This window comes from Heptranchias perlo, chromosome 3 (assembly GCF_035084215.1).
Source record: "Heptranchias perlo isolate sHepPer1 chromosome 3, sHepPer1.hap1, whole genome shotgun sequence".
NCBI lineage: Eukaryota > Metazoa > Chordata > Chondrichthyes > Hexanchiformes > Hexanchidae > Heptranchias > Heptranchias perlo.
Genome location: NC_090327.1, coordinates 1,112,028 through 1,135,853, shown reverse-complemented (window position 1 = coordinate 1,135,853; position 23,826 = coordinate 1,112,028). Strand labels below are relative to the sequence as shown.

The 23,826-nt window shown below is 46.4% G+C and overlaps 1 protein-coding gene across 1 annotated transcript in view; it reads left to right on the top strand.

The window, feature by feature from the left end:
- Positions 1–19,276: 19,276 nt before the first annotated feature.
- Positions 19,277–23,826, top strand: part of LOC137309207 (arf-GAP with GTPase, ANK repeat and PH domain-containing protein 3-like) — an 862,346-nt gene continuing 857,796 nt past the window's right edge. Inside the window, exon 1 of the mRNA XM_067977476.1 lies at positions 19,277–19,977. Coding sequence (XP_067833577.1) covers positions 19,620–19,977 — 358 coding nt within the window. The 5' untranslated portion in view covers positions 19,277–19,619. The remainder of the gene's footprint in view (positions 19,978–23,826) is intronic.

Sequence of the window (23,826 nt, the reverse complement as noted above, 5' to 3'; positions counted from 1 at the left end):
TAGCCCAGTAACATAACCACTATGCTACCGTACCCTAAAGGGATAGGGAGGGGGAGTGGGATTAGCTGGATTGTTCTTGCATGGAGCCAGCACGGACTCGATGGGCCGAGTGGCCTCCTTCCATGCTGTCACCTTTCTATGATTCTATGTTCACTTGTGCCCTCTACCCTATCACAGTCCTTCCCTTTTGTTCTTGCCCCCCCTCCCTCCCCCTCCCCCTTTTCCCTGGCTCTCTACTTCCTGAAAAACTTTAACTCTTTTAACATCTTCCACTCCTGATGAAAGGTCTTCGACCTGAAACATTAACTCTGTTTCTTTCTCCACAGACGCTGCCTCACTTGCTGAGCTTCTCCAGCATTTTCTGTTTTTATTTCAGATTTCCAGCATCCACAGTATTTTGCTTTTGACATTGAATCATAGAATGGTTACAGCACAGAAGGAGGCCGTTCGGCCCATTGAGTCCATGCCGGCTCTATGTAAGAGCAATCCAGTTAGTCCCAATTCCCCCGATCTTTCCCCGTAGCCCTGCAAATTTTTTCCTTTCAAGTATTTATCCAATTCCCTTTTGAAAGCCACGATTGAATCTGCTTCCACCGCCCTTTCAGGCAGCGCATTCCAGATCATAACTAAAATTCTATCATTCTATAAATCCTCCTGATTGCAGATACTATGGGCTACCATAGAGAGAACTTGCGGTACTTTCCCTCACGAACAGCAGCAACATGCATTAGGTGCTGCCTTTAACGTAGAAGAATAGCTCAAGACGCTTCACAGATGGGAAAAGTTGTAGGTTCCAAGTCTTTAGGGGAGGGCCAGCAGAGGTGGCAGAAAGCCAAGTCGAAGAGATACACTGTGAGAAGATTTTTAGCGGTAGAGAGGGGGTTAACAAGGGGCTTGGGTTTGGGGCGGGAGTTCCAAAGACTAGGATCACGGAGGCTTCGCCAGCGAAGTGTTTTTGACCACGACAGTCTTGGTCTGTGGTCAGGGTGGAAACTGGACTGAAGGCATGTGAGCAGGAAGTCAAGAGCAGAAGAGGCCAGAGTCCGAGGATGTGGGGGAGGACATGAGACTGGAGAAGGTTCCAGAGGTGGGGTGGGGCCGGGCCACAGAGAGATTTGTAGACTCTTCCTTAACAAAAGAGGCGGAGCCGGCCTCATCTCCAGTGAATGCAATAGTGGGTCCAAAGCACACAGAGAGTGAAAGTTCAATTCATTCAGTCAGAGCCCCTCCCACAAGAATTCAACAAAGACAATAAAACCAGTCCAGTCAGACTTTATTGAAAGAAGGGCTTTGTGCACATTGGATGTTTGTAACTGCTTGGATAATAAGAGTCTGAATGGGGGAGAGGAGCAGAGGGATCTGGGGGTCCAGATACACAAATCACTAAAGTAGCGACACAGGTTAATCAGACCATAAAAAAGGCAAATCAAGCACTGGGGTTCATTCCTAGAGGGATAGAATTGAAAAACAGAGAGTTATGTTAAACTTGTCTTGAACCTTGGTTAGACCACACTTGGAGTATTGTGCACAGTGCTGGTCTCCATATTGTAGAAAGGATATAGAGGCACTGCAGAGGGTGCAAAAAAGATTCACAAGGATGATACCAGAACTGAGAGGATATCCTTATCAGGAAAGGCTGAACAGGCTGGGGGTCTTCTCTCTGGAAAGGATAAGGCTGAGGGGTGACCTGATAGAGGTCTTTAAGATAATGAAAGGGTTTGATAGGGTAGATGTAGAGAAAATGTTTCCACTTGCGGGGGGGACCAGAACTAGAGGCCATAAATATAAAATAGTCGCTAATAAATCCAATAGGGAATTCAGGAGAAACTTCTTCACCCAGAGAGTGGTGAGAATGTGGAACTCCCTCCCACAAGGAGTAGTTGAGGCGAATACGAGAGATGAATTTAAGGGGAAGCTGGATAAACACATGAGGGAGAAAGGAATAGAAGGTGAGATGAAGTAGGGAGGGAACTGTTTACAATGTATATCAATGATTTAGATGAGGGGACCAAGTGTAATGTATCCGAGGGTTGTGAATCTTTGGAATTCTCTACCCCAGAGGGCTGTGGATGCTGAGTCATTGAATATATTCAAGGCTGAGATCGATAGATTTTTGGACACTCAGGGAATCAAGGGATATGGGGATCAGGCGGGAAAGTGGAGTTGAGGTCGAAGATCAGCCATGATCTGATTGAATGGTGGAGCAGGCTCGAGGGGCCGAATGGCCTACTCCTGCTCCTATTTCTTATGTTGTTATGTTCTTATCCAAGCTTGCTGACGATACAAAGCTTGGTTGGAAAGTGAACTGTGAGGAGGACACAAAGAGTCTGCAAAGGGATAGAGACAGGTTAAGTGAGTGGGCAAGAAGGTGGCAGATGGAGTATAATGTGGGGAAATGTGAGGTTATTCACTTTGGTAGAAAGAATAGAAGAACAGAATTGTTTTAAAAGGTGAGAGACTAAGAAAGGTTGGTATTCAGAGGGATTTGGGTGTCCTTGTACACGAATTGCAGAAAGCTAACACGCCGGTAGAGCAAGCAATTAGGAATTAAGGTATGTTAGCCTTTTAGAATCATAGAAAGGTTACAGCACAGAAGGAGGCCATTCGGCCCGTCGACTCCGCGCAGGCTCTATGCAAGAGCAATCCAGCTAGTCCCACTTCCCCGCCCTTTCCCTGTCGCCCTGCACATTTTTTCATTTCAAGTAATTATCCAGTTCCCTTTTGAAGGCCATGATTGAATCTGCCTCCACCACCCCCTCGGGCAGTGCATTCCAGATCCTAACCACTCGCTGTGTGAAAAAGTTTTTCCTCATGTCACCTTTGGTTCTTTTGCCAATCACCTTAAATCTATGGCCTTTGGTCCTTGACCCTTCCACCAATGGGAACAGTTTCTCTCTATCTACCCTTCATGATTTTGAATACCTCGATCAAATCTCCTCTCAATCTTCTCTGTTCCAAGGAGAACAACCCCAGCTTTTCCAGTCTATCCACGTAATTAAAGTCCCTCATCCCTGGAATCATTCCAGTAAATCTCCTCTCCACCCTCTCTAAGGCCTTCACATCCTTCCTAAACTGCAGTGCCCAGAACTGGACACAATACTCCAGTTGTGGTCGAACCAGTGTTTTATAAAGGTTCATCATGACTTCCTTGCTTTTGCAAGGGGGTTGGAGTATAAGAGTAAGGAGGTCTTGCTACAATTATGTAGAGCTCTGGTGAGATCACACCTGGAGTACTGTGTACAGTTTTGGTCTTCTTACCTAAGGAAGGATATACTTGCCTTAGAGGGGGTGCAATGAAGGTTCACTAGATTAATTCCTGGCATGAGAGGATTGTCCAAAGAGGAGAGATTGAGAAAAATGGGCCTATGCTCTCTGGAGTTTAGAAGTATGAAATGTATAAAATTCTGAGAGGGCTTGACAGGGTAGATGCTGAGAGGCTGTTTCCCCCGGCTGGAGAGTCTAGAATTAGGAGGCAGAGTCTCAAGACAAGGGGTCGGCCATTTGGGACTGAGATGAGGAAAAATTTCTTCCCTGAGAAGGTTGTGAATCTTTGGAATTCTCTACCTCAGAGGGCTGTGGATGCTCAGTCATTGAGTATATTCAAGACTGAGATCGATAGATTTTTGGATGCTAAGGGAATCAAGGGATACGGGGATCGGGCAGGAAAGTGGAGTTGAGGTCGAAGATCAGCCATGATCTGATTGAATGGCGGAGCAGGCTCGAGGGGCCGTATGGCCTACACCTGCTCCTATTTCTTATGTTCTTCTGTTCTAGGAGGCTCACGTGGAGCATAAACGCTGGCATAGACCAGTTGGGCCGAATGGCCTGTTTCTGTGCTATGGTTTTGATGTAACTAAGTTGGAATAGTGCTGATGTGGTTGGTGCTTCGTAGTTCGACTTTCAGAAACCATTTGATGAGGGCCTTCACAGGAGACGTGGGCTAAAAATGGGATCAAGCTACATAATGGAATTGGAAGCACAGAGTAATTCTGAAGGAGCAGCGGTAGCCAATGAGCCAGTCCTGGGATCTGTAAGAATTCTGGGAATTCCACCTTTTCCCTGAGGATGTAAAACTTTGGCCATTGACCAAAATCCTAAGATGGAAGGATAGGTGAGAGGTCACCAGACGAATCAACAACACATACAGTGGAATGTGGGAGAATTACTGCTTCAGACAGGTCTCTGTTTTAATGCAAAACCTACAGCAGGTGGTCAACGGTCAGCACTAATTCGAGAGACGGTCGGCCATTGAGAGAGGCAACTGCTCCAGACATGGCGGGGCCGTGCCTCGGTTCTGATGCAAAACCAATCGACACCTAGGACATGGGATGAAAAGGGAGCCTTGTGTGGCAAGTGCTCGACAATCGGAATGAACAATGGCCCATCGGGAGAAGCAATTTCAACATGATGAGAGACCATCAAAAGCCATCAAGGACTTTTAAGGACTCTGTAAGAACTGTTTAAACAGACATGGAATGATGAAAACTATTGTAAGAGAGGGGTATATCAGTGGAAGCTTGAAACCCCTCTCTCTCTTGTTTTGCTCTCTTGCTTTTGGTCCCTGGCTCTTGCTCTCTTGCTTCATATCTCTTTTCCAGCTCTCTCTATCTATATATTTCTCTCTCTCCTCCTCTTAGTTCCTGCTCTTCTTCCCTTTTTTTTCACCTGAGTTCTCCAGGGAGGAGAGCAGCTTCCAGCGAAACCAACAAACCCTACGTGAGAGAACCGGCCAGCCAGACCTGCAAGTGCAAAGGATTGGTGAGTCTCGACCGTACGTGTGTGTGTGTGATTGGTGTCTCCAGGGTCCCCACCAACCTCTTAGTTTAGTGGGATAAAGTACTGTAGTGGGTGTGTGTAACTCAGTGTACTGTGTAGGACCGTTTTTTATCGTTATTTTCTTCGTGTTGATGGTATAATAAAACCAACATTCCAATTCAATTCAAACACTGAGTTTGTGTGTTCTCTGTGCTATTCGGCTACGTGATCCATCACCGGGTGCATTAGCATAAGTCCCGTTTTCCTGAACCTCCGATCCGTGAGGTATAAGTGTTCCTTGGCTAGACCGGGGACCAGATATCTGCACCGATCAATTGGGTGAGAACAACCCCAAAAACACCCTACAGTTCCCTGTTTATAATCTATATTTATGTATCTGTATAATGTATTAAAAATATTACATTTGTGAGTACTTCCTGTCTGTGCCACTTGAATTCCTGTTTTCGTATTTTTGTCACACTTTTTATATCAACATTTCTCACTGTGAAATCATATGTCCATATTTATAATGGAAAATACCAATGCAAACTCCTCCCTCTGATCGTGGAATCTGGCCACTGGGTTCCCACAATTCTCTCAAAACGCTTTCCGGACATTTTCTATGCAACATTTCTTTTCTTGTTAAATAAAATTTCTAATGTTCAAAATAAAAAATTGCAAAATTCAAAATAACAGGATTAAAGTTACCATTTAATTGTTTCTTATGTCTTTTGATGCCTACATTCAAATGTTTACTTGAAGGTCCCTGGCTTTCTCAAAAGCCTGAGCTTGGAGTTGATATTTTTGCCCTGAACTGTGGCATGAATTTGGACTGTGCTGTCTGAGCAGGTGCAATGTATCTCGTTTTCCACAATGCATCAGTACTGTTCAGTCAATTATACCAAGGAAAATATTTTTTTCATTAGCTTCCAGCAGATTCTGTCAAAAGTTTTCATAATTATTTTAATAAAAGCTCACGGACAAATTTCAAAAGCTTTACTGTGGTAGAATTCATACTAATGCATTGTGGAAAACGAGATACATTGCACCTGCTCAGACAGCACAGTCCAAATTCATGCCACAGTTCAGGGCAAAAATATCAACTCCAAGCTCAGGCTTTTGGGAAAGCCAGGGACCTTCAAGTAAACATTTTAATGCAGGCATCAAAAGACATAAGAAACAATTAAATGGTAACTTTAATCCTGTATTTTAAATCGAGGAGCTGTGTGTGAAAGAGAGAAAGTGACAGCATTTTGATGACACATCTGTCACAGGCTTTGTTTTGTATTCTGTTAACTTTAGAGAGAGAGAGAGAGAAAGACAGAAATGGAGAGAGAGATAGAGAGAGATAAAGAGAGACAGGGACAGAGACAGGGACAGAGACAGAGAGAGAGAAAGACAGAGATGGAGAGACAGAGATAGAGAGAGATAGAGAAAGACAGAGACAGGGACAGAGACAGAGACAGAGAAAGACAGAGATGGAGAGACAGACAGAGAGAGAGAGAAGCAGTGACACAGGGAGAGACAAATAGAAAGAGACAGACATGGAAAGAAAGAGAGAGATGGTGAGGGGAGAAAAGTGTCTGCTTTTACTCATGTTAATCTGTGTGTACTTCCTGTCAACTTGAAATTGCATTAAAACTGCCTATGTAAACTTGTCACATTGTAATTACACTCTCCTGCCACTGAAGGCACTGCAGCACCACCACTGATGGGGGAAGGTGTAATTTCAGCGTCACTAATTTACATAGGCAGCTTCCATTATAAATGTGGACCTGGGAATTTATAATGGCAATATAATGACTTTGAAATGGGGAGTGAATTATGTCTGCGAACCTTGGTCCAATTATTCCTTGTCCTCTATTCTTGTTTCACTTGGTCCTGATTTCCCGTGGGCAATGTCTCAGGAGATTGAGTTGTATTTATAAATCACTTTGATGGGATGTCAGGATTCGGATATCTGAGTTGTGTTGGAAAGTACAATACTCCCAGCTGTAGGTCCTTAGCAACAGGTCAGTAGATTAGCAAATAGCAAACGGGACTTTTCCAGAATATAATGTCAATTTTAGAGCTTTGTAAATGATGGGTTGCTTTTCATTTCTTGTATCAGACAAGAACAAGCAAAATACCAGACTCACACAGCAACACCATGACAACCATCAAACTACCTCAACAAAAGCTAAAGGCCGGCCTCAGAGCAGCTCAGGAACAGAGTTCAGAATGGAGGGAATCCAACTCAATGGGAAAATGTGGTACACAGAAGGGGGATGAGACGATTAACACAACATCCCAGTGGTCAGTGTTTTGGGGATCTGGTCAGTGTTTTGGGGATCTGGTCAGTGTTTTGGGGATCTGGTCAGTGTTTTGGGGATCCGGTCAGTGTTTTGGGGATCTGGGCAGTGTTTTGGGGATCTGGGCAGTGTTTTGGGGATCTGGTCAGTGTTTTGGGGATCTGGGCAGTGTTTTGGGGATCTGGGCAGTGTCAGCTGATACAAATCGCTGGGACTTTCAATCCCCATGGCACTCCTGTCCAGTCCAGGGGCTGACGTCCACTCCTACCCTTCACAGGCTCTGAGTGCCAGTGGTCAGGATTGTAACCGTTGTATACTGGGAACTCTCACAGGAAAAAGGAAGGTGAGGGGGAGAGAATGCAGGGGGAAGGGGAGATAATGCATGGGGAGAGGGAGAGAATACATGGGGAGGGGGAGAGAATACATGGGGAGGGGGAGAGAATACATGGGGAAGGGGAGAGAATGCATGGGGAGAGGGAGAGAATGAACATAACATAAGGAATAGGAGCAGGAGTAGGCCATACGGCCCCTCGAGCCTGCTCCGCCATTCAGTAAGATCATGGCTGATCTTCGACCTCAACTCCATTTTCCCACCCGATCCCCATATCCCGTGATTCCATTAAGAGTCTAAAAATCTTTTGATCTCATTCCTGAATACACTCAATGACTCAGCATCCACAGCCCTCTGGGGGAGAGAATTCCAAAGATTCACAACCCTCTGAGTGAAGAAATTCCTCCTCATCTCAGCCCTAAATGGCCGACCCCTTATTCTGAGACTGTGCCCCCTCGTTCCAGACTTTCAAGCCAGTGGAAACAGTCTCTCAGCATCTACCCTGTAAAGCCCCCTCAGAATCTTATATGTTTCAATGCATGGGGAAGGGGAAATAATGCACAGGGAGGGGGAGAGAATGCAGGGGGAGGAGGAGGGGGACATATTACAAACTCTCCCATCAAAGCCCATCCCTCCTGTCCCCAAACTCTTCCATCAAAGCCCATCCCTCCTGTCCCCAAACTCTTCCATCAAAGCCCATCCCTCCAGTCCCCAAACTGGAGGGAGGGGCGTGACGGGGGCGGAGAGGGGCGCTCCGGGGGCGGAGAGGGGCGCTCCGGGGGCGGAGAGGGGCGCTCCGGGGGCGGAGAGGGGCGTGACGGGGGCGGAGAGGGGAGTGCCGGGGGCGGAGAGGGGCGTGACGGGGGCGGAGAGGGGAGTGACGGGGGCGGAGAGGGGCGTGACGGGGGCGGAGAGGGGCGTGACGGGGGCGGAGAGGGGCGCGCCGGGGGCGGAGAGGGGCGTGACGGGGGCGGAGAGGGGCGTGACGGGGGCGGAGAGGGGCGCGCCGGGGGCGGAGAGGGGCGCGACGGGGGCGGAGAGGGGCGCGACGGGGGCGGAGAGGGGCGTGACGGGGGCGGAGAGGGGCGTGACGGGGGAGGAGAGGGGCGTGACGGGGGCGGAGAGGGGCGCGCCGGGGGCGGAGAGGGGCGTGACGGGGGCGGAGAGGGGCGTGACGGGGGTGGAGAGGGGCGCTCCGGGGGCGGAGAGGGGCGTGACGGGGGCGGAGAGGGGCGTGACGGGGGCGGAGAGGGGCGTGACGGGGGCGGAGAGGGGCGTGACGGGGGCGGAGAGGGGCGTGACGGGGGCGGAGAGGGGCGTGACGGGGGCGGAGAGGGGCGTGACGGGGGCGGAGAGGGGCGTGACGGGGGCGGAGAGGGGCGTGACGGGGGCGGGTCACAGCAACAACAAAACCAAACTGCAGTGTGACGTCACAGGTAAGGCAGGTCGGTGGTTGGTGGTGAGGATCTTTTCTGTTTTCTTCTTTCTTAGGATTGTGGGCTAAATAACTTACAGCATAAAACGACATTTTTTTTTAAAAGAACTAAACCTAATTCAACAAATTAAACAAGGCCAGTACTTGGTTCAACCTAAAAATAATTTGATTGGCATTGTAGTAATCAATTAAATAAATAAAATAGTTATGACAGGGCAGGAGATGTGTTGCAGCTGCAATATGTGGGAGCTACTGGACAGTTTTGTCCGGGGCGACTGCATCTGCGGGAAGTGTCTGCGGCTCGAGGAACTTCGGCTCCGAGTTGAGGAGCTGGAGTCCGAGCTGCAGACATTGCGAGACATCAGGGAGGGGGAAAGTTACCTGGACACTTTGATCCAGGAGGCAGTCACGTCTCTTAGACTAAATCCTGTAGAATTGGCCCGTGGTCAGGGACAGGAGGGTGTAACTGTGAGTGAGGCAGGTACAGGGATCCAGGAGGTAGCATTGCAGGAGCCTCAGCCTCTGCACTTGTCCAATAGATACGAGCTTCTTGCAGCCCTTGTGGACGTATGCAGGGACTGCAGGGAGGATGAGCAAACTGGCCACGGCAGCGTGGTCCAGGGGGCCATTCAAGTGGGGGGAGTAAAAGCAAGGTGGTTGTTGTAGGCGACAGTATAGTTAGAGGGATAGACAATGTTCTCTGCAGCCACGAGCGAGAGTCTTGAAGGCTGTTTTGCCTACCCGGTGCCAGGGTTAAGGACATCTCCTCAGGGCTGGAGAGAAACTTGGAGTGGGAGGGGGAGGATCCAGTTGCCGTGGTCTATGTAGGTACCAACGACATAGGCAGGACTAAGAAAGAGGCTCTGCTGAGGGAGTTTGAGCAGCTAGGGACTAAATTAAAAAGCAGAACCACAAAGGTGATATTCTCCGGATTATTACCTGAGCCACGAGCAAATTGGCACAGGGTAAATCAGATCAGAGAGATGAATGCATGGCTCAAAGATTGGTGTGGGAGAAGTGGGTTTCGATTCATGGGGCACTGACACCAGTACTGGGGAAAGAGGGAGCTGTTCCGTTGGGACGGGCGTCACCTGAACCATGCTGGGACCAGTGTTCTGGCAAACTGAATAACTAGGGTGGTTAGAGAAGGCTTTAAACTAAATAGAGGGGGGGAGAGCTCAGATGGGGCAAAGTTTAGATTGATAAAGAGAAAAGCCAAGGAAGTCGTACAGGGTGGTGCGTGTCTGGAACGAGCTGCCAGAGGCAGTAGTAGAGGCGGGTACAATTTTGTCTTTTAAAAAGCATTTGGACAGTTACATGGGTAAGATGGGTATAGAGGGATATGGGCCAAGTGCAGGCAACTGGGACTAGCTTAGTGGTATAAACTGGGCGACATGGACATGTTGGGCCGAAGGGCCTGTTTCCATGTTGTAAAAAAAAAGTGATGGGAGTAATGATAAACAGAGTGTGTCAGGAAGGGACAATGTGTACAAACATAAGAGTGCACTAGCAAATGGGGCCGGGGTAGGAAAGAATGGTAAAAAGACAAAATTAAAGGCTCTTTATCTGAATGTGCGCAGCATTCATAATAAGATATATGAATTGACGGCACAAATAGAAACAAATGGGAATGATCTCGTGGCCATTACAGAGACGTGATTGCAAGGTGACCAAGGTTGGGAGCTAAATATTCAGGGTTATTTAACATTTCAGAAGGATAGGAAAAAAGGTGAAGGTGGTGGGGTAGCTCTGTTAATAAAGGATGAAATTGGTTTAATAGTGAGAAATGATCTTGGCTCAGATCAAGATGTCGAATCAATTTGGGTGGAGGTAAGAAATAGCAAGGGAAAGAAATCACTGGTGGGAGTAGTATATAGGCCCCCTAACAGTAGCTACACTTTAGGGCAAAATATAAATCAGGAAATAAGGGGGGCTTGTAAAAAAGATAATGCAATAATCATGGGCGATTTTAACTTTCACATAAATTGGACAAATCAAATTGGCAAAAATAGCCCTGAGGAGGAGTTCATAGAGTGGATTAGGGACTGTTTCTTCGACCAATACGTCGGGGAACCAACCAGGGAACAGACCATTTTGGATCTTCTAATGGGTAACGAACCTGGATTAATTCATGATCTCAAAGTAAAGGATCCCTTGGGAAGCAGTGATCATAACATGATAGAATTTCACATCTAGTTTGAGAGCGAGGATCTTGGGTCTGAAACTACTGTATTAAATTTAAATAAGGGCAATTATAAAGGAATGAGGGTGGAATTGGCTAAAGTGGACTGGGTAAACAGATTAGATGGTGTGATGGTGGATAACCAGTGGCAAACATTTAAAAAGATATTTTATGACTCGCAACAAAAATATATCCCTGTGAGGAGGAAAGACTCCACAAAAAGGGTGAACCAACCATGGCTAACTAAGGAAGTCAAGGATGGGATCAGGTTAAAAGAAAAAGCATACAACATGGCAAAGATTACTGGTAAGCCCGAAGATTGGGGAAACTTTAAAAACCAGCAAAGGATGACTAAAAGAGGGAGAAAATAAATTATGAGAGTAAACTAGCAAGAAATATAAAAACTGACAGTAAAAGCTTCTACAAGTATATAAAAAGGAAGAGGGTAGCTAAAGTAAACATTGATCCCTTAGAAGATGAGACTGGGGAAATAATAATGGAAAACAAGGAAATGGCAGAGGAATTGAACAGATATTTTGTATCTGTCTTCACAGTAGAAGACACTAATAATATACCAATAATAGTAGAAAATCAAGGGGCAAAGGGGAGGGAGGAACTAAAAACAATCACTATCACTAGAGAAAAAGTACTCGGTAAACTAACGGGTCTAAAGGCTGACAAGTCCCCTGGACCTGATGGCTTGCATCCGAGGGGCTTAAAGGAAGTGCCGACAGAGATAGTGGATGCATTGGTTGTAATCTTCCAGAATTCACCAGATTCTGGAAATGTCCCAGCGGATTGGAAAACTGCAAACGTAACACCCCTATTCAAGAAGGGAGTGAGACAGAAAGCAGGTAACTATAGACCAGTTAGCCTAACATCTGTCATTGGGAAAATGCTAGAATCCATTATTAAGGAAGTAGTAGCAGGACATTTGGAGACTCAAAATACAATCAAGGAGAGTCAACATGGTTTTATGAAGGGAATCATGTCTGACAAATTTATTAGAGTTCTTTGAGGAAGTAACGGGCAGGGTGGATAAAGGGGAACCAATGGATGCAGTATATTTGGATTTCCAAAAGGCATTCGATAAGGTGCCACATAAAAGATTACTGCACAAGATAAGAGCTCATGGTGTTGGGGGTAATATACTGGCATGGATAGAGGATTAGCTAACTAACAGAAAACAAAGAGTCAGGATAAAAGGGTAATTTTCAAAATGGCAATCTGTAACGAGTGGGGTGCCGCAGAGCTCAGTGCTGGGGCCTCAACTATTTACAATATATATCAATGACTTGAATGAAGGAACAGAATGTCTTGTGGCCAAATTTGCTGATGATACAAAGATAGGTGGAAAAGCAAGTTGTGATGAGGACGCAAAGTGTCTGCAAAGGGATATTGACAGGTTAAGCGAATGGGCAAAAATTTGGCAGATGGAATATAATGTGGGAAAATGTGAAGTCATCCACTTTGGGAGGAAAAATAAAAAAGCAAAATATTATTTGAATGGAGAAATACTACAAAATGCTGCGGTACAGAGGGATCTGGTTGTCCTCGTACATGAAACACAAAGAGTCAACATACAGGAGCAGCAGGTAATCCGGAAGGCAAATGGAATATTGGCCTTTATTTCTAGGGGGATGGAGTATAAAAGCAGGGAAGTCATGCTACAACTGTACAGGGTGCTGGTGAGACCACACCTGGAATACTGCGTACAGTTCTGGTGCCCTTATTTAAGGAAGGACATACTTGCATTGGAGGCAGTTCAGAGAAGGTTCACTCGGTTGATTCTGGGTATGGAAGGGTTGTCTTATGAGGAAAGATTGAACAGGTTCGGTCTATACTCATTGGAGTTCAGAAGAATGAGAGGAGATCTTTTTGAAACATACAAGATTCTGAGGGGGCTCAATAGGGTAGATGCTGAGAGGATGTTACCCCTCATGGGGGAATCTAAAACTAGGGGGCATAGTCTCAGAATAAGGGGTCGTCCGTTTAAGACAGAAATGAGGAGGAATTTCTTCTCCCAGAGGCTCGTGAATCTTTGGAATTCTTTACCCCAGAAAGCTGTGGAGGCTGAGTCATTGAATACATTCAAGGCTGAGTTAGACAAATTTTTGATCAGCAAAGGAGTCAAAGGATATGGGGAAAGGGCGGGAAAGTGGAGTTGAGGTAAAAATCAGATCAGCCATGATCTCATTAAATGGCGGAGCAGGCTCGAGGGGCCGAATGGCCTACTCCTGCTCCTATCTCTTATTAAAGCCCATCCCTCCAGTATCCAAACTCTTGCATCAAAGTCAATCCTTCCAGTCTTTTTCCAGTTGAGATCCAATCCACCAAACACTGGGTACCGATCACCAGTTATACAGGAAACATATACATTCGGTGCTTCACAATCTTCTCACTGTAATCTGCTCTGTTATTGCATTCTTTATTTTCATTCTTGGGATGTGGATGTCCCTGGCAAGGCCAGCATTTATCGCCCATCTCCAGTTGCCTCTGAGAAGGTGGTGCTGGGCCTTCTCCTTGAACTGCTGCAGTCTGTGTGGTGAAGGTGCTCCCACAATGCTGCTCGGTCAGGAGTTTCAGGATTTTGACGACTCTTTCTCATCAGTTAAGCACTGCTCAGTGTCCACCCAAATGACACCAAATATACTCCTATCATCAGCATCCAGCTCTTGGTATTTCACAGAAATGTGGACTGGATACGAGCCTCATACCTCAACCCATCTCACACTGTTTCGCCTCTCCGAGACCCTTCCAGCCACAGCAGTGCACATCTTCACCTCTTTCTTGCACTCCTTTCTGGACATACAACTTCCCAGATATATCATCTCATCTACCACAGAATCACTTAGAAATTCAATGTGATATGTGTGGCCACTAACATATACCGAGCACTGGACTCTTCTCCCATCACCACACCCATCTCCTGAGACTCGTTCATCGACTCAATGGGAGACTTCATCACATAGAAATTACAACACAGAAAGTCCGCTCGGCCCTACCAGTCCATCTTCATGTTTATCCTCCACACAAGCAGTGATCCCGGAGACCCCACATGCCCACCCTGCTTCCGTATCTATTTTTCTTACCTTCATAAACATCCTTAACGATTGACATGGTCTCTACTTCAGTCACTAACTCCGGGAGTGAATTCTACAGCCTCACAGCCCTCGGTGTAAAAAAGTTTCTCCTGCTCTCTGTTCTCCCTGGTGCCCTGGGCAATATTTATCCCTTAACCAACATCACTAAAACAGATTATCTGGTGAAGGAAGCTGGTTCCAAAGCTCTCCACCACTGGGGGTTTTCCTCACCTCATGTCTGGGTTTGTTGTAGACTCATTGATCGAGATTGTTTGCCGGGATTAGTAAACAGCTCCATTATCGCTGTACCATGTGTCTACCAGGGTGGTAGAAGGTGAACTCGGGGGACCGCGGTCTTTTTTTCATCCAGCAATTTCTCTGTTCCTATTACATTGGTGGCTACATGTCACAAGTATTTCATTGGTTGTGAAGCGCTTTGGGGCGTCTCTTCGTGTGGGACAGGATAGATAGCAATGGACTATCCTCAGTTATCAGAGCCCACTTTCTTCAGTCCTTATCTTTCTGTGGCCTTTCTTGCACTACAGGAATGATCTGGGTCCCAGGAAAGTTGTTATTGGGCTTTCACGTCTTTCCTCCATCGCCCAGCTGCTTCATCATCATCATCACATGATGGCAGAAATCAAGGATCCAACAAGAATGGCATCACCATCCTCATATTTCAGGTCCTAAATTTACAGCCTCTGGCTCTTGACCTTCAGTGTTGATGCTCTTGTTGCCTTGCTCATGAGGGGGGATGCACAAGAGGTCAGAGTCAGAGGAACAGAAAGTTTGGGGGAGGTTGTATGGCTGGAGGAGGTTACAGAGATAGGAACTGGGAGAACTCCCCTGTTGTTCTTCAAATAGTGTCATAAGAAATGTTACATCCACCTGAGCAAGCAGTTGGAGGCTTTATTTGAAGACTTATCCAAAAGACAGCACCTCTGACAGTGCAGACTCCCACAGTAGGAACATAGGAACAGGAGTAGGCCATTCTGCCCCTCGTGCCTGCTCCGCCATTCGATAAGATCATGGTTGATCTGTGATCTAACTCCTTTGGCCCATATCCCTTAATACCTTTGGTTGCCAAAAAGCTATCTATCTCACATTTAAATTTAGCAATTGAGCTAGTATCAATTGCTGTTTGCGGAAGAGAGTTCCAAACTTCTACCACCCTTTGTGTGTCGAAATGTTTTCTAATCTCGCTCCTGAAAGGTCTGGCTCTAATTTTTAGACTGTGCCTCCTACTTTTAGAATCCCCAACCAGCGGAAATAGTTTCTTTCTATCCACCCTATCTGTTCCCCTTAATATCTTATAAACTTTGATCAGATCACCCCTTAACCTTCGAAAGTCGAGAGAATACAACCCCAATTTGTGTAATCTCTCCTCGTAACTTAACCCTTGAAGTCCGGGTATCATTCGAGTAAACCTACGCTGCACTCCCTCCAAGATCAATATGTCCTTCCGAAGGTGCGGTGCCCAGAACTGCTCACAGTACTCCAGGTGCGGTCTAACCAGGGTTTTGTATAGCTGCAGCATAACTTCTGCTCCCCTTGTACTCCAGTCCTCTAGATCTAAAGGCCAGCATTCCATTGGCCTTATTGATTATTTTCTGCACCTGTTCATGACACTTCAATGATCTATGTACCTGAACCCCTAAGTCCCTTTGGACATCCACTGTTTTTAACTTTTTACCATTTAGAAAGTACCCTGTTCTATCCTTTTTTGGTCCAAAGTGGATGACCTCACATTTGCCTACATTGAATTCTATTTGCCACAGTTTTGCCCATTCACCTAATCTATCAATATCCCTTTTTAATTTTATGTTTCCATCCACACTGCTTACAATGCCACCAATCTTTGTGTCATCAGCACCTGGAATGTCAGCCTGGATTATGGGTTCAAGTCCTGGAGTCAGAGGGGAGAGTGCTAACCACTGAGCCACGGCTGACATCTAAATATAGTGGTGACGAAAACTCTGCAATCATTTTAGAAGCAATTGGATGCAGGAATGGAAGGAGAGCATTGGAAACTCTCTTGATGATCTGCCCCAGCCCTAGCTAGGGTTGCCATCTCTGGTTGGACGTATTCCTGGAGGTTTCATCGCATGACCTCCCGTCTCCACCCACCCCGCTCCTGCCTTCATCCTTCCCACGCCAATTGGAAAGTGAAGCAACTTGATTTTTTTTTTATTCGTTCACGGGATGTGGGCATTGCTGGCGAGGCCGGCATTTATTGCCCATCCCTAATTGCCCTTGAGAAGGTGGTGGTGAGCCGCCTTCTTGAACCGCTGCAGTCCGTGTGGTGACGGTTCTCCCACAGTGCTGTTAGGAAGGGAGTTCCAGGATTTTGACCCAGCGACGATGAAGGAACGGCGATATATTTCCAAGTCGGGATGGTGTGTGACTTGGAGGGGAACGTGCAGGTGGTGTTGTTCCCATGTGTCTGCTGCCCTTGTCCTTCTAGGTGGTAGAGGTCGCAGGTTTGGGAGGTGCTGTCGAAGAAGCCTTGGCGAGTTGCTGCAGTGCATCCTGTGGATGGTACACACTGCAGCCACAGTGCGCCCTTGGTGAAGGGAGTGCATGTTTAGGGTGGTGGATGGGGTGCCAATCAAGCGGGCTGCTTTGTCCTGGATGGTGTCGAGCTTCTTGAGTGTTGTTGGAGCTGCACTCATCCAGGCAAGTGGAGAGTATTCCATCACACTCCTGACCTGTACCTTGTAGATGGTGGAAAGTCTCTGGGGAGTCAGGAGGTGAGTCACTCGCTGCTGAATACCCAGCCTCTGACCTTCTCTTGTAGCCACAATTGGATGCTTGTTGACTTTCAGTCGGCCTTCCCCCACCTTATTTCCATTATGTTTATAACTGATAGACAAAAGGATGAGGGGTGACCTGACAGAGGACTTTAAGATTATGAAAGGGTTTGATAGGGTAGATGTTGAGAGAAAATGTTTCCACTTGTGGGGGAGACCAGAACTAGAGCCATAAATATAAAATAGTTGCTAATAAATCCAATAGGGAATTCTGGAGAAACTTCTTTACCCAGAGAGTGGTGAGAATGTGGAACTCACTACCACAAGGAGTAGTTGAGGCGAACAGTGCAGATACATTTAAGGGGAAGCTGGATAAACACATGAGGGAGAAAGGAATAGAAGGATATGGTGATAGGGTGAGATGGAGTAGGGAGGGAGGAGGCTCGTGTGGAGCATAAACACTGGCATAATGGGACTCAAGGCGGATAAATCCCCTGGACCTGATGGCTTACATCCTGGGGTCTTGAGGGAAGTGGCAGTACGGATTGTGGCTGCTTTGGTAATAATTTTCCAAAATTCTCTGGACTCGGCAGATTGGAAAACTGCCAATGTAACACCCTTATTTAAAAAGGTTAGTAGGCAGAAGGCTGGAAATTATAGACCAGTTAGCCTAACATCTGTGGTGGGTAAAATTTTGGAGTCTATTATTAAGGAGACAGTAGCGGAACATTTGGATAAACATAATTTAATTGGACAAAGTCAGCATGGCTTTACGAAGGGGAAGTCCTGTCTGACAAATTTGCTTGAGTTCTTTGAGGACATAACGTACAGGGTGGATAAAGGGGAACCAGTGGACGTAGTGTATTTGGACTTCCAGAAGGCATTCGACAAGGTGCCACATAAAAGATTATTGCTCAAGATAAAGAATCACTGGATTGGGGGTAATATTCTGGCATGGGTGGAGGATTGGTTATCTAACAGGAAGCAGAGAGTTGGGATAAATGGTTCATTCTCGGACTGGCAACCAGTAGCCAGTGGTGTTCCGCAGGGGTCGGTGCTGGGTCCCCAACTCTTTACAATCTATATTAACGATTTGGAGGAGGGGACTGAGTGTAACATATCAAAGTTTGCAGATGATACAAAGATGGGAGGGAAAGTCGAGAGTGAAGAGGACATAAAAAACCTACAAGGGGATATAGACAGGCTGGGTGAGTGGGCGGAGATTTGGCAGATGCAATACAATATTGGAAAATGTAAGGTTATGCACTTTGGCAGGAAAAATCAGAGAACAAGTTATTATCTTAATGGCGAGAAATTGGAAAGTACTGCAGTACAAAGGGATCTGGGGGTCCGAGTGCAAGAAAATCCAAAGGTTAGTATGCAGGTGCAGCAGGTGATCAAGAAGGCCAACGGAATGTTGGCGTTTATTGCTAGGGGGATAGAATATAAAAACAGGGAGGTATTGCTGCAGTTATATAAGGTATTGGTGAGACCGCACCTGGAATACTGCATACAGTTTTGGTGTCCATACTTAAGAAAAGACATACTTGCTCTCGAGGCAGTACAAAGAAGGTTCACTCGGTTAATCCCGGGGATGAGAGGGTGGACTTATGAGGAGAGGTTGAGTAGATTGGGACTCTACTCATTGGAGTTCAGAACAATGAGAGGCGATCTTATTGAAACATATAAGATTGTGAAGGGGCTTGATCGGGTGGATGCGGTGAGGATGTTCCCAAGGATGGGTGAAACTAGAACTAGGGGGCATAATCTTAGAATAAGGGGCTGCTCTTTCAAAACTGAGATGAGGAGAAACTTCTTCACTCAGAGGGTAGTAGGTCTGTGGAATTTGCTGCCCCAGGAAGCTGTGGAAGCTACATCATTAAATAAATTTAAAACAGAAATAGACAGTTTCCGAGAAGTAAAGGGAATTAGGGGTTACGGGCAGCGGGCAGGAAATTGGACATGAATTTAGATTTGAGGTTAGGATCAGATCAGCCATGATCTTATTGAATGGCGGAGCAGGCTCGAGGGGCCGATTGGCCTCCTCCTGCTCCTATTTATGTTCGTATAGGCCTGTTGGGCCGAATGGCGTGTTTTTCTGCTGTGGTTTCAATGTAACTCGATGTTCAAAGAAATTTAAAAAAAAGACACTTTTTTATGGCCCTATGATTTTTTTTTCTCCCGATTTGCTGACAGGAGGTGAATCTTTGAGCGCTGCAGACCCTGGAATGAACCCTGTCCCCTGGCCATGTTGTGAATGAATGGAGCTGGTGCCACACATGGAGCACGTGGTTCGAGCCGGGCCCGGGGCGGGGGGGGGGGCGGGGGGGGGGCGGGGCCAGGCGGCCCGTGGGGGGGCGGGGCCTGGCGGGCGTGGGGGGGCGGGGCCTGGCTCTCGGCGCGGTGACGCGTGCGTGAGTTGCGCGCGCTGCCGGCGGAGAGTGTGCGAGCGAGAGCGAGCGGCTCGCGCGGTGTGTGGAGATTTTATATAAAATAAATCAGAGAAACCGGGGAGGAAATAATAATAATAATAATAATCATAGAGAGAGAGAGAGGGCGGGAGATGGAGCGGGGCAGCGCCGGGCTCCGGCAGCAGGCTCGCAGCGGCCCTTTTGGTTTGTTTTCGCTCTGAGGTAACGGACTCTCCTTTTGTCATCGGCGCCGGCTGTGAGGAGGGTCCCGGGCTCGAGCTGTGCCTGACCCCCGACCCCTGACCCCTGACCTCCCCCCCCCCCCCCCCTCCAACCCCCTGACCTCCCCCCCCCTCCACCCCCACCCCCAGTCTCCTGGCGATGAATTTCCAGTCTCAGCCGTCTCTCCACGCCGGCTCCCCGGGCTCTGGCTCGGGGGGTTCGGGCGGCTCGGTGTCGGTGTCGGTGCTGGGACCCCCCGGCGGGGGTTTGGGTCTGGGCTGCGGCTCGGGCTCGGGCTCCATGCCCGTGCTGTCTCATTCGGGCTCCAGCTCGGCCACCGCCACCTCCCCGGCTCAGGCGCAGCAGCTGGTGCTGTCCAACTCGGCGGCCATCCGAGCCGAGATCCAGCGCTTCGAGAGTGTCCACCCCAACATCTACGCGATTTACGATTTAATCGAGAGGATCGAGGACATGGGGCTGCAGAACCAGATCCGGGAGCATGTCATCAGCATCGAAGGTAGGAACGCGATTGATGCAAATATCAAATCGATACCACACTGATCCCTGGCCGCACCAGCACCGATTGTAGTTTCCCGATTGTTCAAAATATCAGATGGCTATCACACTGATCACTGGATGCACCAGGACCGATCATCATCTGATTATTGCAAGTATCGAATCGATATGACAGTAGATAGCTGCACTAATATCGACTGAAATGTGTTTATTGACGATATGTGATCCATGTAAATGTAAATCCCGACTATATTGGGAATGAACCTACCTTTTGTAAATATTGTATTGATCTGTATTGAAAAATCCCCCTAAAAATTTCTATTGGCTGCATTACTTCAAATATTTGCTATGGTGATTGTAAACGGGGAACTTGATCTGATCATGTCCGTTCAAACAGATTCTGAGTGTTTAAATAAAAGAGCCAGGTTATTTCAAAACCTGCCTCTATTGTGGTAAATATGGTGCCGGTTAATATTGGGGACAAACGTGAATTGAAGGCGAAGAACACAATGGGTAATATTTATTATAGATATATATTGTGCTTATTAGAATTGAATCCAGGGGATTAGGTTGATATCAATTCCACTCTGTTTACAGGTAGTCTGTGAGATTAAAGAGTAGCTTTGACTTGCAGGGAACAAATCTAATTACTTCATTTTGTATCTTTAATCTCACATTTGAGATTGTATAAATTGCATTGTGAAGAATAGAGATCAACTTCATCAAAGGATTTTGGTTATCATCGGAGATGGTTTATTTTTGATGCTGTCAGTGACCTTGTTGACAGTACTTTACAAAGACTCGACTCTATATTCATTTATGTATTGCATCTCTTCAATATATGGACTTACTGAAATGAAGTGGAGATGGGACAGTTACTAAATTAAAAACAGAAAATGCTGGAAACACTCAGCAGGTCAGACAGCATCTGTGGAGAGAGAAACAGAGTTAATGTTTCAGGTCGATAACCTTTCACCAGAACAGTTACTGACTACCTTGTCTGTAAATATTAGGGTATATTTTATTAGCAGTTAAGGTATGCTTTGCCATAAAATGTACAGATTTAGGGGGATGAGATGCTGGGTACCAGAGATTATTGCAGTACCCCTTTGTGTCTGTTGGATTGTTTTTTTTTGGTTATAATGTTTAATGGAATAAAGAAGGATAATATCTTTGCTGTTACAGATAAACAGTTTAATCTTGCATTCATTCTGTACCCAGTCAGTTTGGTGTTTTTTTTAAAGTTATAATAAGTACCTGTTACCTGTTCTTTACTCGAAGTGAAGAGATGAGTTTGATCTTGTCGGATGTTATTTCAGGGACTTAGTTTGTTTGGGTTGCAGATTGACGGCAAATTTATATCCCTTTTTTATTTTTGAAGAATCAAACAATTTTGCTACACAGCATAAAAAAAGCCTTGAAATTGGCTGCATGGTGTGCACCATCTCTTGTTAGGGAGCATGATCAGGACTGGACATAGCATAAAAAGTAAAGTAAAATGTGCAGTGAGCAGAATGTGGTGCTGTGTGACACTGTCGCAGTCTGAATGGAGACCTTATTGAATTGACAGCTCTGCTGCATTATCAGTTACTTCGCTGTTCAAATACTGCACTGTGGTAGGCAGCACTGTGATTATATCAAACAATTTATTTAAATAGGACCCAGTTCTGGAGAACTGTATCTAGGAACGTGTATGAACCCAACATTAATTCTAATGTGGCATTGTAACAGTTGTACCAGAGTGTGTGGGTGTTCCAGTAATTCGGAGCTTGCAATGAACACTGGTTTGCTTGACCAGTAAATGCATTCCATTCCAGTGCCCACCAACAGGAGCTTTCTTGTGTGGGCTTTATTTTTTAAGCAGACTGTTTCCAATCAATATTGGTGTGCATGAGTTACGAAAGGGCACTATTCATATTATTGCATCGGGTCATTGTTGTCTGCCAGTGGTTCTTTATGCGTTAACTTCGAGCCCTGTCTCCCATCCAGATCATTGGTTGTTGGTCCAAGTCCCATGACTGTCACTCCAATCTGCCTGTCAATTGTGCTTGAAGGTGAGTTTGAAGTTTCTTGGGTGGCTGCAGAATGATCATCTCGCTAATAGTGGGACACTTAGTCTGGGGATGGCAGAGAATCGGACAGTATGCTTTCCATTTCCCAATTCCGTAATCATTGATTCGTGGGCTAGCTTGTTGACAGTAGAGTTATAAATGACGCAGATTGACATAAACCGAACACAGCGAGAAGTTAAAACCTAAGAAAACATGGAACGAGAAAAGGTATCCGGATGACATTAGCGGATTAGTGGAATGGACAGACAAGTGGCAGATACAGTTTAATGCAGAGTATTGTAAATTAATACATTTTGGGAGAAAACACAAGGAATTAACACAGTGGAAAGCCATGAAAGGTATGGAGGAATAGGGACATTTCAGAAAACAAATGTGTAAGTCCTCGAAAGTGTGATTAAAGTCTTAAAATAGGCCAGTAGCATTTTGGGTTATATTAGTAGGGTCATGGAGTATGATTTTAAAATTCTCATCCTTGTTTTGAAATCCCTCCATGGCCTCATCCCTCCCTATCTCTGTAATCTCCTCCAGCCCTACCACAACAACTTGCATTTATATAGCACTTTTAACGTAGTAAAACATCCCAAGGCGCTTAATAGGAGCGATTTTTCAAACAAAATTTGACACTGAGGCGCGTAAGGAGGTATTCGGACAGGTTTTAAAAGCTTGGTCAAAGAGGTAGGTTTTAAGGAGCGTCTTAAAGGAGGAGAGTGAGGCGGAGAGGTTTAGGGAGGGAATTCCAGAGCTTAGGGCCTAGGCAGCTGAAGGCACGGTCGCCATTGGTGGAGCAATGAGAATTGGAGGAACGCAGAGATCTCGGAGGGTTGTAGGGCTGGAGGAGATTACAGAGATAGGGAGGGGGCGAGGCCAAGGAGGGATTTGACAACAAGGATGAGAATTTTAAAATCGAGGTGTTCCCGGACTGAGAGCCAATGTAGGTCAGCGAGCACAGGAGTGATGGGTGAGTGGGACTTGGTGTGAGTTAGGATACGGACAGCAGAGTTTTGGACGAACTCAAGTTTATGGAGGGTGGAAGATGGGAGGCTGGACAGGAGAGCATTGGAGTAGTCAAGTCTGGAGGTAACAAAGGCATGGGTGTGGGTTTCAGCAGCAGATGAGCTGAGACGGGCGGAGATGCATGATTTTATGGAGGTGGAAGTAGGCGGCTTTGGTGATGGAGGGGATATGTGGTCGGAAGCTCATCTCAGGGCCAAATAGGACGCCAAGGTTGCGAATGGTCTGGTTCAGCCTCAGTGTCCAGGGAGAGGGATGGCAGTGGCTAGGGAATGGAGTTTGTGGTGGGGACTGAAGACAATGGCTTTGGTCTTCCCAATAGAACTAGGGGCCATAAATATAAGATAGTCACTAATAAATCCAATCGGAAATTCAGGAGAAACTTCTTTACCCAGAGAGAGAGGTTAGAATGTGGAACTTGCTACCACAAGGAGTAGTTGAGGCAACAAGCATGGATGCATTTAAGAGGAAGCTGCATAATCACATGAGGGAGAAAGGAATAGAAGGATATGTTGATAGGGTGAGATGAAGTCGGGAGGGAGGAGGCTCGTGTCGAGCATAAACATGGGCTGACTGGCCTGGATCTTTGCTGTAAATTCTGTGTAATGTTTTGATAAAGTAAATAGTGATAGTTTCTTTCCACTGGTCAACAAAATGGTAACGGCAGTGCATAAATTTAAGATAATCAAAAATTAAAAGGGAGACTAGAAAAACTTTCTTTAGAATGTGCAGTTCTCTATCACAAACCATTGTTGAGGCAGAGTTCA